The sequence below is a fragment of the Cloeon dipterum genome, chromosome 2, assembly GCF_949628265.1.
Source record: "Cloeon dipterum chromosome 2, ieCloDipt1.1, whole genome shotgun sequence".
Taxonomy (NCBI): domain Eukaryota; kingdom Metazoa; phylum Arthropoda; class Insecta; order Ephemeroptera; family Baetidae; genus Cloeon; species Cloeon dipterum.
The window spans coordinates 19,203,149-19,221,677 of record NC_088787.1 but is presented as its reverse complement, the minus strand read 5'-3'; the positions used below and the strand labels follow the sequence as shown (position 1 = coordinate 19,221,677).

Sequence of the window (18,529 nt, the reverse complement as noted above, 5' to 3'; positions counted from 1 at the left end):
ATCAACAGAGGCTCAGAACTGACATTTTCGCACATCATTCAAACAGGAACAATGGGTAATCTTTGATTCGATATTTGTTAATATTTTTATACTTCTTACTTTACTATAATTTAAAACAGATGTAGGTCTAATTGAGGTGAATTTTCAGTTTTTATCATAGACATGTTTGTGTTCAGCAATTATTTTTAGATTTCTTGGATTTTGCTACTTAGAAATTTTAGTTTTCAAAGAGCGCTAGTTTTTCCACCGTTAAATAGATCTTGTTTTTCTCTTTCTTTGTTTTGTTTGGTTTGTGTCAATACTTTAGAATTTATAGCAGTAAATGTTTTTTGCTCGGAGATTTTCCTCTTCGGCTATAGCCTGCAACTGATACGAAGCTTCTAATAAGTAAATAAAACATTACTCACTACTGTTAATCACGCACTGAGGATAAAAACGTGTCATCATTTCATCTCTTAATGTTCCTTGCTAATGGAAAATCATTCAGTATTGATTGTATTTCCATTTTAACTAGGGCAAAATTTTAAAATTGTATTTCTATTTTTAATAATTTTGGCTAGTAAGTCGAATTATAAACTTTATGTAATTTTTACTTTAAAACAGTAATAAAATGGCAACAATTTGACGAAATTTTGTGAAAGGTAGTAACATATGCTACATAAAAGCTTCTAAAGGGACGTGGCCATGCCACGCATAGCTTTTTCTTTGTCCAGGATATTTTTGACGCAAGTACATAATGCTGAATTGTTGTTGTTTGAATGTTTTATCACTACCAAACAACATGACATGTGTATTTTCATAAAAACAAATTTTGTTTAGTGGTGGTACCTTTATTGCCAAGAAATCCCGAATGATTTTTTTAACACACCAAGAAGAAAGTTCAGAAATAAACTAAAATCGGCAATTTTTTTATATTATTTGCACTCCGAAACAAAAAAGACGCTCACCAAATGAAATCTTATCTTTATTTTGATCTAAAGGTGCTAAACGAAGCAGTAGCGGAAAACATAGGACATCACATCCCTTTCCTCTTGTCTCGGAAATGCGACATCTCGACAAACAGCTGCCTATCGCACACGTAAATCGTGCAGCGAAAAAATTTGCATCAAGAAGTCTCAGCTGTGCTGATTTCCTGGCGTGATTCACACGCGAGCCAGGTAAAATCCGTCAGGGAGTTCCAGGTAAAAGTGAGTAGAGAGTGCGAGCGAGGCGTGTGACGTCAGCGCGGCTGCCACTCGCGCGCGGCTTGCAGTCCAACTCCAACGAAATCCGTCAGTAATGAATGGAACGCGCTCGGCGCAACACCTATAAGACATCGCATCTCGCAGCTCGGCGCGCTGACCAACGAGGAAATCAACGCTCGTGACCTTTGAGTGACCCCCTGAGTGATGGCGTCAGGTGCGTTCGTGGCCCTGACCGCGGCCCTACTGGTGCTTCGGGCGCAGGCCTTCAACATTGACACGGACTTTGCCACCGTGATTCGCAATCCGCACAGGCCGTCGGACAATTATTTTGGTTTTAGTGTTGCCCTCCGAAGGGCACTGCCCGGCACGGCGTGGAACTCTTGGTGAGTCATCTATTCTTGTTTTTGCAATGCTTGGTGGTATTTTGCTAATTTACTTTGGAGCAGGGAGGTTGTGTTTTTTTTTTGCTGTCTTGGCATTTTATTTTTAATTACTCTCCTGAAGGTTGGGTGAAAATTTAATCATGAGAAGTTATTTCAAGATCAACTTGATGGACAAGCTTTATTGGACCAAAAATATTTGGAAAATTTTGTAGTGGCAACGGCGGTTATTCACATGATCTTTTTTGTGTACGGCCGTCTGCAGAAACCTCGGATTTCAAATGAACAGCAAATTGTTTTCTGAGTGGTTGCAATAAACGCCAGGCAGCAAAGTGCACAATTCTGATAAAAAAGATTTAAAAGGAGGATTAAAAATGCTAGAGGTTTTTTTGCTTTAATCACAGAGCATTTAGGAAGGGATAGAAAAGGGTAAAATGACGAAATATAATTATATGCCACAATTAAGGTTGAAGGCCCTGTGGGGAAATGACATTTTTAAACATGTTGTGGGATTGCATGCTGCACATTCGGAATTATCAGGGAATTCATCCCGAATTTCGAAATGAACGCAGTAAATTCAGCTCGATTCTATTATCAAAAACATGTTTTTGATTCAGTTGAACTCGATTCAATATTTATTTTGCTCGCTTTTCTTGGGTGGTTTTAGAGAAGAAAAATAATCTTGTGTATTATTGAGCTCTGCTTTGTCAACTACCGCCCAATGTCAGGGGAAGGGATGATTGGATGTCTGAATTGTTAGGGTTTGTTGACACCAAAGGGAGAAAAAGTCTTAAAAATACTCAAGTGGAAAGCCTACCTAAACAAAATTATTGTTATTTATGTGGTTTATTTTCAAAGTGGAAAATTAAAAACATATATATGTATTTATAACTATTTAGAGGGTTTTCTTTCTTTTGTGTTTCTATATCGAGGATGTTATTTTCAAAACAAGACCACGAAATAAGAAAATGTTTTTCCTTATTTCAAAATGTTGTCTTTTGCGTGGATGAAAATAATTACAACATAATATGTAAAACGTCTTAACATCTATACACTATCTCTACAAACTGATTCCTCTACGAAATATGCCGGGATGCCCAACTCCGAGGAACCGTTACGCCGCTGAAAAACAAAACCCGAAGCCAAGTGAGGCATTTTTCGACGGCTTAATTAATAGGCAGCTTAAAATCGTGTGAAGTCATCCGTTGAGCCCGATTATGTGTTTAGTCTGATGGCAGCGAGCTAGAGCGAGTCGTGTCATCCCCACGGCTCCATTATTTTTAACACCCCTCTCGCCGGAGCGATGCACCCCTGCTTATGTTAATTGTGGAATGAACGCCCACGCTTTGTGTTTTCTGGAGGGAAAAAACGCTTGTAATAACGCCAGATGTGCGGGCCTCTACCAAAAATAATAATAATTTCTCACAGACGGAGGTCGTTATTAAAAAACGCGCGCAGACCCTTTTATACGCATTCGCTGATGAAGAGGGACAGGTCGTAAATTTGGAGCGAAAATATTGGTGCCCGCTTTTGACACTGCGTTTAATTAGGTGCCGACACCTCCGCTGTCTGGCGGATGAGACGTGAACCCTTGTCACTTGTCACCCTGACAAAAGTTTATAAATAATAATACAGCGAAGTGCTGGTCACATTTTCGTATTTGTCATTCCGCAAGGGTGATCGATGCTTGTATCGATAGATTTTACGGCTTGTCAGCGCAAAATTTGGGCTGTGGCCAAATTTACGAGCTAAAATGCAAATCACTCCTAAGAATTTTTAGCTATTGTGTCTGTTATTATTTTTAAAACAATAAAAGAATGAAACACAGAAAGAAATTTCGTGAAAATTCAATTTCTAATATTTTTTACACAAAATTATAAAGGGGGTTATAATAATCCAAATTGTTCCAATTTATTTCTCTAAATTAATGTATTTAATTCATCCATTTCTGTTTCGAGATATGAGTTTTGTCCAAAACTAACATGAATTCATGAAACAGCGAAGAAAAAACATCTCTCCTCTGGAATTGATGGAATTGTCGGCTTGTGTTGTTTACTTCCTGTCGACATTGAAAGATTCATCAATTTTGATCTTATAATCAGCCTATATATAGGCTAGTTTTCACCAGCTGCAAGGGGAAAACCTCGTGTAGTTTTTTTTTTTTGTTTTTGATGGTGCTGAGGCTTGAGTGGTTGAGGCGCACCTACTTTCATTCACAGGAAAATAAAAAAGATTATTTTTCTATTATCCATGATTTAAAAATTTGAAATTTAATAATTTTTTTTAATAAATATTATTTTTAGTTTATGGGGTTATCTTTTTTGGTTTTGTTAGGACCGAAATTTTCCTCCTAAAAATATTCATAAAAATTGTTACAACGGGCCCATTGCCATTAACCAAACCATAATAAGTAACAGAAGACTGACTAATTCAGCTCCTTAAACACTTTTTTGCCCTTTTCGATCTGCATAATTCAAGATTGCTGGCGGAACTCGAGGCCAAAAACTGAGACGTAACGAGCACCTCGCGAATAAATTTTCCAGAAACGCATCGACTGAGGCACGTACCCAGCCAAATTACAATTCCAGCATTGCACAAATTGGCCAAATCGCATATGTTTCTGCGAAAGCGTGCGCTCGAGGGCCAAGAAAATGCAAATCACTCATCCGTTCTGGCGTTTTTGCCGCGTGGATGAAATTAAATAGCCGGCGCTTTTAATCAGCCCCGATTTTATTATTATATATATACTCTCTTTCTTGCTTCATCAGGCAAGAGAAACCTAATAGTGGCACTTTGGTACCTTTGGCTAGATACAAAAGCACCAAGGCCAGCAACACTTCACGTGTGCTCGCTGCTCTCAAGTCAAAACCTCAAATATTCATCTCCAAGCGTGAATGCAAGGCACGACCATCCTCCTCGGCGATAATTTCGTACAAACGCCGCCTCTGAATGGGATTAGAAGACAATGATGATGTACGTGATTTCTATTGAAGGGTCCAGGTTTATTTCGCTGAAATTGCTCGGGGCTTTTTGGCAACGAGTTTCATTTGCTAGACATGCACGTGAGCTGCTTAATAAAGTCTTCTTTTAATAAAGAAAAGTAATGATGATCCTCAAATAAAAAATAAAAAAATGGAGAAAAATACCTGGCAGCACCCTGGGGTGTGCCTATAGTCTCGTCCCTGAGCACCCTGATGACTTTCAAAAGGTCAAATTTCATATATTCTGGGCATCTTATTTTGGCACAAAGTTCAAAGCTCTTGTGTGAATTTTATTCAGGTTTCCGAAAGATAAATTTTTACTAAACGAATGCAGACATAATATTTATGACTTTTTCCTGTACGAATTTCAAGCTAGTGAAACGAATCTGTTCACAGCATTAAATTTTTGAAAAGAATACTCATGGGAACATTCGTTGAACTCAATTCCAGAGCGCGGCTCTGGCGCCTTTCGAATACTTCTCACCGCTGCCCAGTTGCAATTCAAAACTGGTTGCAATTTGTTGTTTGCCTCGCGCATTTTGTCACTGCACGGCTTAAAGCAGAGAGTATTAAAAAATATTAGTTCCACCTGGCTGACCCGGGCGGCCGTAAAATAAATTGTCCACCTCCTCCTCGCGCGCGCTCTCAAGGCAGGCGTAAATTCACATTTCGTGTCACCGGCTGTTGTGTCCAATTTACATATTTCGGATGCTATTACAATGAAAAACGAGAGGCAAAACGCTGTTTGAAATGCGCGGCCCAACCCTTTTTATTCCGGTAGTGAAACGAATGCCACCTGCGTGCGTACAATAGCTGCTATGGGAGGTGGACCTCTCGGAAAAATTAATATCTAGCCACGAAATCATCCTTGAATGGCGTTTTATTCTGTCCTTTGTATGCAGATGATACTGCGCGCGGATGCTTCAGATGATTGATCTAGATTTGGAATTTTGATCCGCGCCGACAGTTGAATTCAGATGCGGTGGCAGCATTTTGAAGGGAAAATGATTTATGGATGAACCTTAAAATTAATGATCCAAATTTTCGTTCTTGCGAATGGCTTCTGTACTGTAACTTTATTTTTGAATGTGCTCTGTATCATTTTTTGAAAGGAGAATTAAAGTAAGCTGGCATAAATTTACAATTAATGAATATAAATCAGACTTTAATGGAAGTCATTCAATTTATCGCCGAACAGACAATAATTCTTTTGCCACTTTTGAAAATTTGTATATATGTAAAGAGAACACAGAGGGGGAAAATTATTTTTTAATGGATTTTTAATTAGAGTTTGAAACTTGCACTTTTTTTAAAAAAAGTCTCGTCTCCTCGTTCTGTTTTTATTCTAGAACGTCCGACTCTGATATTTTTGCTATCATTTAGCGGTTTTTTTATTGCCAAGAATAGTAACAATGCTGGAAGCTCGTGCGGGTATTCCCGTAAGGCAAAGCATAAAAATACCCCTGGCGCATCCTTTTATAGCCGTTTTTATTTCCGAATTCATCTGGCGGCTGCTGGCCTCTAATCACCAATTCGCCCTTTTCTTCCTCTCTCTCTTCTCAAAACACACGTGGCCCTCGGAGTGCATTTAATGTTTCCAGTGCATTAGCCAGATTGCTGGGGCCGCTTTTGGAACGCGACAACAAAACGGGCCGCACGCGCCTCTCTCTGATTATTTACCTGGCCAAATTTCAGCTTTTCCCACGACCGTCAACCGCACTCGAGGGGCCCATTTATGGCAGACTGGAGTTTTAAAACGAGATAGGGTGACAAATGTAGTAGTAAGTTGATACAGACATTCATGCGGTGCTAATATTTGAGCAGAGACAAGATGGTATCGCGAAAATGATCGATCGGCTTGAATTATTGTTACCCTGCAGTGGAAGTTCGAGGTGTGTCAGGTTGGAATATCCCAAATTCAAACATGTATTCAAAAATGCCTCATTTACCCAAATATAAGATAAATGCTCTTGTAATTAACATATTTTATGTAATTTGGCAACGAAAGTTATGAAATTTGCTTTAAATTTGCTAGAGTAAAAGTTTGTATGCCCAATCCGTTTGCTTGTATATTTTTTCTAATTTTTCCAACTTAAAAAGCTATTATTTTGTTTTCTTTTTTAAAAACTTTTGATTCTTTCAAATATTATAAATAAATAAAATTCATTATTACAGTATCAGAGGCTACTTTCATACATATTTTAAAGATTGACTGCAGCTTTGAAAAGCCTTGATCCGGTTGCAACAAAGTGTACGTCAAAAGCGCTGCGATAATAAAGATAATTGCAGAGAAATAAAATCGAAAAGATTCATGGCTCATTAAACTCGCCTCCTGCTTGTATCACAGTAGCCAATTCCTCAATTTTGCCAAAAATAGATTTAAATGTCTATTTAAGCTCATCCATTATTAGAATATTTGTAATTCTCTACTCTTTCTCTGGCATACATCAGAAGGATGAATAAATTAAATGGAACCTGCTAATTTGAGCAGACGGAATGTTCATATGCTTTTCAGGTGCGGCCTGTTTGTTATCTCTCAGCGTCTGTTTTGAAAGTCTGAAAGTCTCTGGTGGTCGGCGGCTATACGGGAATATAATTATCAGTGGAGAAAAATAAATAATTAGCGCCGCTCATTTCAGAAGAGCGTTTGCGTTGTCTGACGGCGACGAGGAAAAATTTTCCCTGGGGCGGCGTGTTGAATAGGAAGAAGGAGATTGTTTATTTGGAGTAGAGTCGACAGGCCGATATTATGTGTTTATTTGTCGCTGACGGGAATGAGAGATGCCTCAATATCTGTAAAGACAACCAAGGCTTGGCTTTATCTGCTCTTATCTCAAGCCGTGTAAACGTAGAGAGAAGTGAATAGACGCGCCGCCTGCTAATATTTATGGTCTCGCCGTTTCCGAAATTTGTCATTTTGCTACAGCGATTTCCTTCTTCTTTGTGTCTGATTCAGCGGGATGAGTTCGTATGGAATGAGTCAGAATCGTGAATATTTGCGAGGGGACCGCGTGGACGGTAGAAAGAGGGAGAAGAATGAAATTAATGGCCGTCGCTGCTGCTAAATTGCTGACAGGGAAAAGGGGGAAATTAATTTCTCCCCTCCTTTTGATCGTTCTAATTATCGGGAAGAAAGATATTGTTTTATTTTGGGAATTGTTGATATTTTATCAATATAAGGATAAGAACTTAACTCTGTGCGAATTTAAAAACAGGACAGGATAGTAAAATTATATTATTTATATTTTTGTTTAAAAAATAGAACTTACACGCTTAAATAGTTTATTTGTTTATTCTTGCCTGAAATCAACACACCTTCAAAACAAAATTCGTAACGGAGAATATACTTAATATTAAAAGCAAAATTCACCAAAAACTTCATATTAGAGAGAGTACTCTGTCAAACTATCGCCGAAATCAATGAAGAAACTAATTATTTGAATCAAAATAAATATCAAATTCTTCTAAAAAAAAATGACAAAGTTCACCAACAAATTTTTACCTTCAACATTGGTTTGCAAAGTTATGGCTGGTGCAACAATCTGAGGAAATTGTGAAGACATAAATTTTTATAAGCAGTCTGCAGAGAGCCACAATCAATTCCGATTGTTTACGATAATTGTAGCAAATTGCTCACCTCGAATGGGAGCATTCATCAAACAACGCTCCAAATAATTTTGCTGACAACATAAATCATGCAACGCGGATTTCTTATCGAACCATCTCCCATCTCACGCGCTGGATAATTTCAGCAAAAATTAATTCAATGATTGAGATGCCACGATTGCAAAAAATATGCATCAGCAGTGAAATCGACCCTACGTGATTTAATTCCTTGCATCCTGTCCGAGGAGAGAAGGCTGAGTAAAATAATCTGCACGCTTCGTTTCGTCTGTGCGTTCGTTGGCTGACGCCGCGAGTTCGTCTTTATTGCTCACCGCGTCCGCGTTTGTGTACACGTACTTGCGCAAATCGCAGCCCACGTATGTGTTTGTGTGTATGTGTGCAATCGGCCGCGGGTGATTATTAGCGGTATTGACTCTCGTTTCGTGCGCCTTCGACCAAGTGCAATTTGTGACACGAACGGTCGGGAAAATTGAGAGAGAGAGAAAGAAAGATTGATCTGTATCTTTAGCTGCTGCTTCGTGGGAAAGAGCGATTATATTTCGCTTATACGAAAAAATATGAAGAAATTAAAGGATTGGTTTACATAATGAATGGGTAGCATCAATTGCGGCCGATTTAATTATACTTTATTACAGTTCCACATCTACTTATTTGGAACAGTGTTGTATATATCATGAATATCATTATTATTTGTATAAATTTTTTTATGCTATTATGTAATAAATCAAACTCAGCAAATGGCTGTATTTATCGTATTTATCGAATCCCGGTGCCTCAAACATTGATTTAATTTCATAATAAAACTTTGCCATGAGAGAAAGAATCACGATGCATCGAAAATAAAGAATCGAGCTGAGCGGCCATTAATAAAATTTATTTCGGAGGCACTGTCTAATAACTATTTCCTGTCGAAGCCTGCGCGCTCTTCTAACCATATCTTGGCATCGCATCTTTGAAAATCCCCAATCGTTAAAAACGGCAACAGCACTCATCGCCGATTTTATTCGGTTGTTTGCGAACAGATGTTTTTATATGCGCAAAAATTAATGGGTTCGGCGTTTTTTGTTTGTTTGCAGGCTGCTGGTCGGCGCTCCCAGGGCCAACTCGACTTTCCCTCAGCAAGTGGATCTACAAGAGCCAGGTGTTGTTTTCGAATGCCGCCTTCAGGACGGACAGCTTGAGAACCAATGCAGCACTCTGCCCTTTGACCCCACAGGCATGAATTTTTCTGCTTTATTAGCGAAATTCCGTGTGCGCAACTCGTATAATTAAATTCGCGGTTGACCTTCTTGCTCTTTGAATAATTTAACAGGAAAATTATTATTTCATGTGGTGACTTTGTGCTCTTAAATTTTGGTAGAGAAAAAATCATTCAATCGTTTGGATTTCGTATAAAAACTTTAATTTTTCCTGCTGTATACTAAAATGCTGTTTCAAAACAGTGGTGACTTTCAAGAATAAAATAAATTCCATCTGAGTGCAGCCGTTTGTAATAATCAATCATTTTGCAGGCAACGACCGTGAAGTCCGTTCAAACGGCTTGAGTTTTCATCACAAAAAGGATCACGCATGGCTTGGCTCCACAATTGCTGTTGAGGATGAGCCTAATGGGCGGACAGTGGTAATGCACTTCACTTGCACACTTCAAATTTGATATATGTAAATCGCCTGACAGGCTGAAGCAGTTCCGCTAAAAAAGCCACTATAGACAGCATTTAAATTGAGTGTGTGTCAAATTGATTGAAATCTTTCAGATTTGCGGCCCGAGATGGGTGAACCAATATTATTCAGACGTTTACTTAATGAACGGCGTGTGCTATTGGTACGACCGTGGAAGCTACATGGTCAACGCAGCGCAAATTCTGACGCCTCTCATCGAGAAGAGTGAGTTAACAACCATTCTCTTTAATTTCTCTAGTGCTATTTCCGTCCTGTGTTGGGCTAAACCAAGCGTACTAACATTTAAAAACGCGCGTTGTTTACAGACAAGCAGGCATTCAACACTCCATCGGAGACGCCAGGGTTGCCGGGCACCAAAGTGTTCAACTATGCCTACGGAGGGGCTGGAATTTCAGCGCAATTTGTCAAGGTATTAAATCTCTCTAAAATAGCCTCAAGAATTATACACTGAAGCATGTGTAGCACTATATTTTAGTGAGAAAAATTAGTAAATTAAGATTTAAAAAAATATAATTTTCAAGTGGCAAGTGGCCCTTGAGTGGGCTGGGTCCCTGTGCGGCCTGGTGCGCCCATGTTATCCGTTCGCGGTGTTATTGGGACCCGGGTTTCAGCATTCGTGCTAGTGCAGTGCGCGCCCTTCCCGGTCCTCCGGTCCTCGGACAGGAATAAAATGAGCAAAAAAAAGTCGTGTTTTGATAAAAAAAAAAATGGACTGCAGATGCAAATAGTGGAATGATACAGTCACCCTTGCACATTGTAATTTAATTTATTAGAATAGAATTTATCAAAAGTTAGCTTTTAGGTAATTTTTATCATAATTTACCTAATTTATTATTTTCCCTTCTAGTCAAATAACAGGTCTGAGCTAATAATCGGTGCTCCTGGAGTGTTCGACGGGAAAGGTACAGACCATTAAAGTTGAAAAAATATTAAATCCCTAACTGAAAATGTATCCTTTTAGGCACGCTCGTGCGATATCGTTCCTTGGAGAACGACGCGCAGCAGACGACCACATACCAAGTGCCGGATATTCCGAGCCCAAAGGACGTGAAGTCTATTCCTTACCTTGGATATTTAGGTGAGACACGCGGCGGAATGATTGACAACTTTGTCACACATCATGCATTGTGTCGCGCGTACCTTGCTTAACAAATAATTAATCATCGCAGGTTATTCGGTTGACGCTGCGCAATTCTTTCCGGGTGATTCAAGCGCGTACTACGTGTCAGGGGCGCCAAGAGTCAACTACAGAGGAAAAGTAGGTGCAACACCAAAATTTTCAATATAGTGTTTAATTTGTTGGATTTTATGTGAGGAAAACTTTTTTTCTAATAAAATAAAATTTGTAAATAAATATACAGCCATAGCCATTTATTTTAAATTTTAAATTCAACACAAATCTTGCATTTTTTAAGTTTTGAATAGAAAATAGATCTCTAGTTAGATTGATAAATTTTTCAAATATGTTTAGCCAGTATATACAAACTTTTGCAGAAAAAAATATCCAGTACTGCTCTTTTCTCACTGTTTATTTTTATTTTATATTTATATGCTGCAAAATCTAGGATACAATTTTCATTTCATCTAGGAAACTATTTTACTATTTAACATTTCAAACATTTTGTATAATTACATTCCGTATATTCCATTAATTCCATTGCAGGTAAAATGGGATAATTAGCTTCATTATAACAAAACGTTCTCTATTAAAAATTACCCAGTCAATGTGTAATTTACAAGCGACTAATTATTATCGGATTAATTTGCAGGTACTGCTGTACTCAGTGACCGACTCAGACTTGCATGTGCTTTACGAGCTTGAAGGCCACCAAATGGGTGAATACTTTGGCGCAAGTCTCTGCATCGCTGACGTCACCGGCGATGGACAGCCCGACCTCATTGTCGGAGCCCCGCAGCATTCTCTGCCCGCCCTCAGCTCTGCTGACTATTCTCAGGGCGATGAAGGAAGAATTTACGTCTTCATCAACGAGTTTGTGTCAAGGAGACAGGTAATTATAAAATAAATTCAATTTATTTTCAGACCTTAAAAATTCAGAGATTTTGTTAAGCCGAATATATTATGTACTCAAACTTAAATATCTTTTAATTTTTAATTTCAGGGCTCTTTCCGCACGATGGGCAACAAGTTCCAGCTGATGGGCTCGAAGAAAGCAGGAGCCCGATTCGGCACAACCGTCGTCTCACTTGGTGACATCAATCTCGACGGCTATGATGGTGAGTGCGTGGGTGTGAATTGTCGCGATCATTGAAACGCTAACAGCCAGCGCGCGTCGCGCGAATCCCTTTGATGCCGGCCCCGCTTTCAGCCAGGCAATTCTCGTCGCGCGCGTAGTGTCATCGTGCGCGGAGTTTTAAAAACGAACAAATAATGTTTTATTTATCGAAACTCGCGCAGAGGCGAGAAGTAAAGAAGTCATTTCTCGCGCTGTTGCGTGGGAAGTTATCCGCATTTTCGTCTGCTTGCATCAGTGGAGGAGGTGGAAAGAAATGTCGAAAACAAAGAGTAAAAACAAACGTGCATTCTCGTCCGCCAGCGCGAAAATATACTTTCGAGAACAACTTGAAATGACGTCATGTTGGTTGCACGAAAAGCAGAGGTTGTGAATCGGTTATGGCGTTTAGAGAAATAGTTTTTTTGAAAAATGTGACATTTATTGTTTTTAGAATATCAATGAAAATATATAAAGAGTGAGGGGTACGAATGGGAGGTTTATTTTAACCGGATGCAATGATATTCACACCAGTAATATTCTCTGGCCATCCTTAGATTATCAGGGAAATTATTCATTTTGTGGGTTTTCGGTAATCTTTGGAACGTAATTCAGCTGCTAATAGTGCGATTAAATTTTTTTCAGGCCCCTGAGTTGAACGATTGATGCAATTTTACTGTAACTGTTGCAAATCTTAAACAAATTTTCCCAGCAAACATTTGTTACTCTGAGAATCAAATCAAAAAGCTATTTAAATAATTGTAATGGTGTTAATCCTTTAAATCAAGATTCCTCTTCCTAGTTTTCTCGAATGAATGTGGTTTTCCGTCAGTTTAAAACTTCGGCAGTTTTTCATTTAATTTTATTAATTTTTATTTATTGAAAACATTCTAAAAAAGGCTCAGGGAATTTGTGAACTGATTGGGAAATTAAAACGGTGTTTTGACCTCCCCTCTAGGATTCTGGGGTTGATAAACCTTTTGATTCCTGGCTAAAATTTTTATCTTTAATTATCCCTTGTTGCATTCCTTTTGCTTTTAAATTAGTCATAACATTTTAAAAATTTACCATGCCCTTTCTTTTCCCAAAATTGAAAGGTTTTTTACCGAATTATTTTAGGCAACAGCCGACATTTTACCCATGCTTTTGTTAATTATAATTCAGTTAATTATAATTCATAATTAACAGTAGAATTTAATTGCTAAAACTAAAACATGAAAAACGGTATGATCAATCGATTTCTTTGTATAAAGACTCAAGGATGTATCCAGTTTTATTCAATGCGTTAAAAGCTGGATATTTATTTTTATTGCACTAGAAAATAACACTAAAATTTTAATGCGGATAGATGTTGCTGTCGGAGCGCCGTACGAGGATGAGAACCGCGGAGTGGTCTACGTCTATCACGGCCGTAAATTCGGTCTGGAGCCAATTGCTGCGCAGAGGATCGCCGCCCGCGACGTCGACAACAGCATCCTTGGCTTCGGCATGAGCATCACTAAAGGCACCGACATCGACGAGAACCATTATCCGGGTACTTAAAAAGCTAAATTCGACCGTTTGATTTAGTGTCTGACGGTTGCATTTCGCCTTCCACAGATTTCGCCGTCGGAGCGTACACGTCGGGGCACGCTGTCGTGTTCAGGTCACACCCTGTCGTTGTTTTTAATGGAAACATCAGGCCGAGCGTGGAAAGGATCAGTTTCAACGCAACTGAGTTCAAAGCGAACGCCTGCGTCTCCTTCAACGGCAACAAGGCACCCAAGTTCATAGGTATGTTCACTTTCTTGGATTTTAATTTTAAATTTTGATTTAAAATTCCCGACTTGTTTGTAGATGCGAAAATCACCGTCAATGCTGATCCTACTTTCAAAAGAGCTGTCTTTGTGACATCGAATGGAAAGACTAATTCGTTCAGCTTCACCACAAGGCTTAAATTGCAGACACCTGTGTGCCAGGAGCTTAATGTTGAAATTATCAAGGTACATTTTAGTGTTCTCTTTTAATTTTTGTTGGGATCTTACATAGGCTGCTGCAATCCATTAAAATGATCCTGGAATATGAACAGCAGCATATAAAGTCTCAAACATTTTATTTTAAATTACTGCTTTTGTTTCTGATCAATGATTTGCTTGTTTCAAAAAAACGGACTTTGTGTTTTTTCCTTCTTTCAAAACTTGAAAATAAATCGTACAAGGATGGTGAAAATCCAATATTTCCAATAATTTCAAATAATTTTCGCCTTCTTTACCACACTCTCCTGATTTCAATTAATATTTTGTTTTTAAAAATGGAAAAAACCGAATGAAACTAATATCAAAATCTTTGGTTCAAAAGAATTAGTTCCCGAAAAAGATTCCCAGGAATAACGGCTTTTTTCACACTTCTAATTTCTGACGAGTTAATATAAGGGGGAAAATTTTCCAATATCTGAAAAAATTGAATTTCTTTTTGTTGATAAAAATATTATGTGAAATATTTACTAATATTTTTGCTTTTCAACATTTAAACTTGCTCACTTGCTGGATTGATTTTATTTATTTGCTATCATTATAATTATGCTATATTCTTAATTAAACCAAAAGAAATGAACAGAAACCAAATTCTTCTCTTGCAGACCTCAAACCAGGACTTCTCCAAGCCAATCGACTTGCAGATAATCTCCGAGATCGACAACTCGAAAGTGCGGACGCGTCGCAAGAGGCAAACCGGAGGCCGATTCTGCAAGAGCTGCGCCATAATCGATCCCAACAGCCTGGCCACCGTGACGGCGCGAGTGCCGTATTCCACAGGCTGCAAGAGGGACGATGTCTGCGAGACAGACCTCAAGATCAAATCAAAACTCGGCCAAAAGTAATGGGGAATTTATCAAAGTATATGGTTTTAATTTACAAATGTTGTTCGAAAAACAGTACTCCTGTGGCGATCGGATCAGTGAAACGATTGGAGGTGGAAGTGCAGATTGAGAACTCTGGAGAACCTGCATTCCTTGCGCAGGTGACCATTCAGCTGCCTCCGAATGCACCTTTGGCCAGAGTGCCCAAAAACTGTTTGGAGGGCAGAGGCAAGAATGAAAACACGCTCAGCTGTGATATTGGAAACCCCCTGCCAGCCAAGTCAATGGTAAGATATTTGTCTAAATTTTATTTAACTTTATTTTCTTAATTTAAATCCTTAAAATTACGGTGCATGAAGTTTTAATTGAAAAGTAAAATCAAAATTTATATTTCCATTGATGATTTATAACTAATTTTATCAAATTTTTGGAGAAATTAAATATTGTAAATTCATTTCTCTCTCAGTCTTGGTAGAGTATGGAAGATTTTAACTAGTTAATAATTAATTTAATGATTAATATTCAGAGGTCTCAGCCGCGTAATTTTAAGTAGTGGCTTTTCTTGACCTACAGCCGGGTGGCGGTAGATTTTTTTTAAGTTTAAGTTTGATAAAATGCTTGACCACATCAAATTATTTCTCTGGCACTATTCGATTTTTTGGTCGGCGGATGGCGTGGCTTAGCCAAATTCACGACGGCTGGCAACGTGACTTAAAATTTCACTGGTGCGGCTGGCTGAGACTTCAAATTATATGCATCGATTTTTTGTCAAGCCACTATAATGATTCTTTATTATGCAAGCTTCGTGACTGCACAGTTGAACAGGTTGCATAACCACCTCCTAAATTTTGCAGGCGAAAATTCCGCTCGAGCTGGAGTTTGAAAACATAGCTCCTGGCACGAAGAGTTTGACTCTGATAATCAATTCAACGAGCGCCGGCGATGACCTCAATTTGGCGGACAATTTCAAGAACCTGACCATTCCCCTAGTAACTGAGGCTGACATTTCAGTTTCAGGGTAAGTCTAATATAATAATTCAGAGATGAATGAATTCACTAATAAAATTTGATGTTTAGGAAATCTTTGATGTCAAACTATTTTATTGACTGGCACAATGAAAGTGCAAGCTCTGACATCACTTCTTTCCATCACGTCTATGAGGTACAAGCTCGTAAATGAATTCAAGTTCAAATAAAAAAAAATCTTTCACAGGTGTTCAACTACGGGCCAAGTCCTGTTGACAAAGTCAAGATCACAATGGCCATCCCATACAAAATCAGCACCAAAAGAAAAGAAGTGACCTTCTTGGAAGTCATGCAGCCAAGGGTACGTTTTGCGTTTGTTACTATCTCTTTTCTTTTGCTAAATGGCGCGTATGATGCAGGCTTCCTTGGACGGCGAAGATTTCCTTTGTTCGATGACCGGAGGCACTTACTCCGACTTATCGTCCAGGAGATCAAGAAGGTCAACCAAGGAGATGGCACTGGGCTACGAAGGTCACCTGCCGGCAAACCGCACTCTCTTCATCAACTGCACCGACGCTCAGGAGGTGCAGTGCATGGTCATCGAGTGCCTTATTGGGCCGCTCAAAGGACCCAACAACCCGGCAATAATCTCATTCTATCTTCGTGCAGACATCAAAAAATTAGGTAAAAGCACTTTCAAATTTAAGTTTAAATTAAACTTACAAAACACGATTTTCTGTTTTAAAAGGATAGAGCAGCTATTAATCCCAAAATGTTGATTCGCGGTTTTTAGTTACATTGACACTCAAGTCGAATTGTGCGGCTGCAAAACCTACTATAGGTTTATTTAAAAATCTTGAAAAATGTAATCTGGGTTGACAAATTTTTTCTGATTTGAAAAATATATTCACGATAGATGCAAATGAAGATCATTATAATTTTTGGATGAAATTAAATGCAGCTCTTTTGTGTATACTATGATTTAATTTTTTCCGTATTTCTGCATAAAATCCTGCTCAACTAGTCTTCGGCTATTGGCTGAGCAGGGTTTTTTGTAGAAGAAAGTTTACTCGTCCAAATCTCAGCTTCTAATTATCAGATTTTCAAAAACCGCACACCGCTAGACTAGTCTCGACCTCTCCTAGTTAGCCAAATTATTCTAAGGGTGCCAACCCTCCAACCCAATTTTTGCATCCTAAACACGTAAAATTTTAATTTTTATCACCTCACTCTGCGCCCATGAATTTAGTGTTTATCTCCTTGAGTAGATCATAGGACATGAGAAAAATATCCGAAAATCCTGAATTTTGATTTAGTAAAATTTTAAGCTTAATTTTATTTATTTATTAATTTCACAGGTAGTTTATTAGAAGACAAAGATGTGGTTTCCTTCGTGTCTGGAGGAATGGCCACCTTGTTGCCCGGCTCGATGGCCACGCAGCCTGAAAACGACAGGCCGGACAGCCACGTCATCCACACGGTGTTTCTGGGCAAGATACAAGAGAAAGGAATTCCGTCGTGGATGATTGCACTTGCCATTATTCTCGGCATACTCATCTTGCTGCTCATTGTTCTCGCTTTGGTCAAGGTAATGACGAGACATCTCATTATTTATTACAGCTAATATATTAAAATAAATATCGGTTTAGCTTGGATTCTTCAAGAGAGACAAGAAAGACGAGCTTGAAGCGTTGAAGAACAAAAAATTGGTGAGTTTTCCGGGATTTTCTCAAAGTCATAAGTATTTAATAATTTATTGAACATTTCAGTTGGAGGATGAATTCGGTCCAGACCTGGACTAATCTCTTGATGCTCAATCGGAAGCACACTGCCTTCATCGCGTTCCTAGTCAATTTACATTGTACATATACATATTTTGATTAATTTCATAAGTTTTATGCGAAACCTTTAGATTTAAGAAGCTATAATGCTCAGATTTTTATAAATCTGTTATTCAAGTGTACGCAATCATTTACAGATAAGAGATACAAAATAGCGGCCATGAATTTTACAGTGTCATACTATTATGTTGTGTATTTTTGCTCCCGTGTGGGACAAGAAACGACAATCATCGCCACGTCCAAGGACGAAACTTGTGTACTATTTCAAAGTGCCAAAAGTGCTTTTCTCATCAACTGTGTGTAGGTGGTAATTATAAACTCGTTTGAGATGATAAGTCGGGCGTCATCATACTATATTACATTTTTGAGTATTTGTAAAATAAATGTGACAAATAAAATTGTTAAGAAACAAAATTTTTGTTTTTATCGCGCTTTAAACTAAAACAAGTTTGAATAAATCAATTAGTTAATTTTACTAAAAGTTTTTAATGTTTGCCAGGAATTAACAAATCATTGAAGCACACATATCTTTAAATTTGCATCAATACTCGTAAATTAAATTTTTATTTCCCTTATAAAATTAATAGAATAGATCATGACAAGCTCGATCTGCATGCACGCGAACAGGAATTTTCGCAAACAAGAAGCGTGTTCACAGAGAGTGCATACTGCACACACTAACAAAAAACTGGAATAGAAAAAATCCAATAACGTCTCTTCCACTGCAGAATTTTAGGTTCAAAATATTAGACATTTTGGCCAACGCATCCTGAATAGGGCAGCCTAGCTGTTTCAGACATCCA

At 38.3% G+C, this 18,529-nt stretch overlaps 1 protein-coding gene across 1 annotated transcript; it reads left to right on the top strand.

The window, feature by feature from the left end:
• Positions 1–1,251: 1,251 nt before the first annotated feature.
• On the top strand, positions 1,252–18,140 carry LOC135935783 (integrin alpha-PS3-like). The gene is made up of 22 exons (XM_065478340.1): positions 1,252–1,567; positions 9,249–9,388; positions 9,684–9,793; positions 9,927–10,056; positions 10,158–10,261; positions 10,700–10,754; positions 10,814–10,930; positions 11,022–11,110; positions 11,622–11,861; positions 11,973–12,087; positions 13,432–13,617; positions 13,683–13,856; positions 13,920–14,065; positions 14,701–14,936; positions 14,996–15,206; positions 15,774–15,937; positions 15,997–16,081; positions 16,133–16,246; positions 16,305–16,569; positions 17,244–17,473; positions 17,535–17,594; positions 17,655–18,140. The coding sequence occupies exons 1-22, from the start codon at positions 1,389–1,391 to the stop codon at positions 17,685–17,687; spliced, it is 3,183 nt and encodes a 1,060-aa protein (XP_065334412.1). The 5' UTR covers positions 1,252–1,388; the 3' UTR covers positions 17,688–18,140.
• The last annotated feature ends 389 nt before the right edge of the window (positions 18,141–18,529 follow it).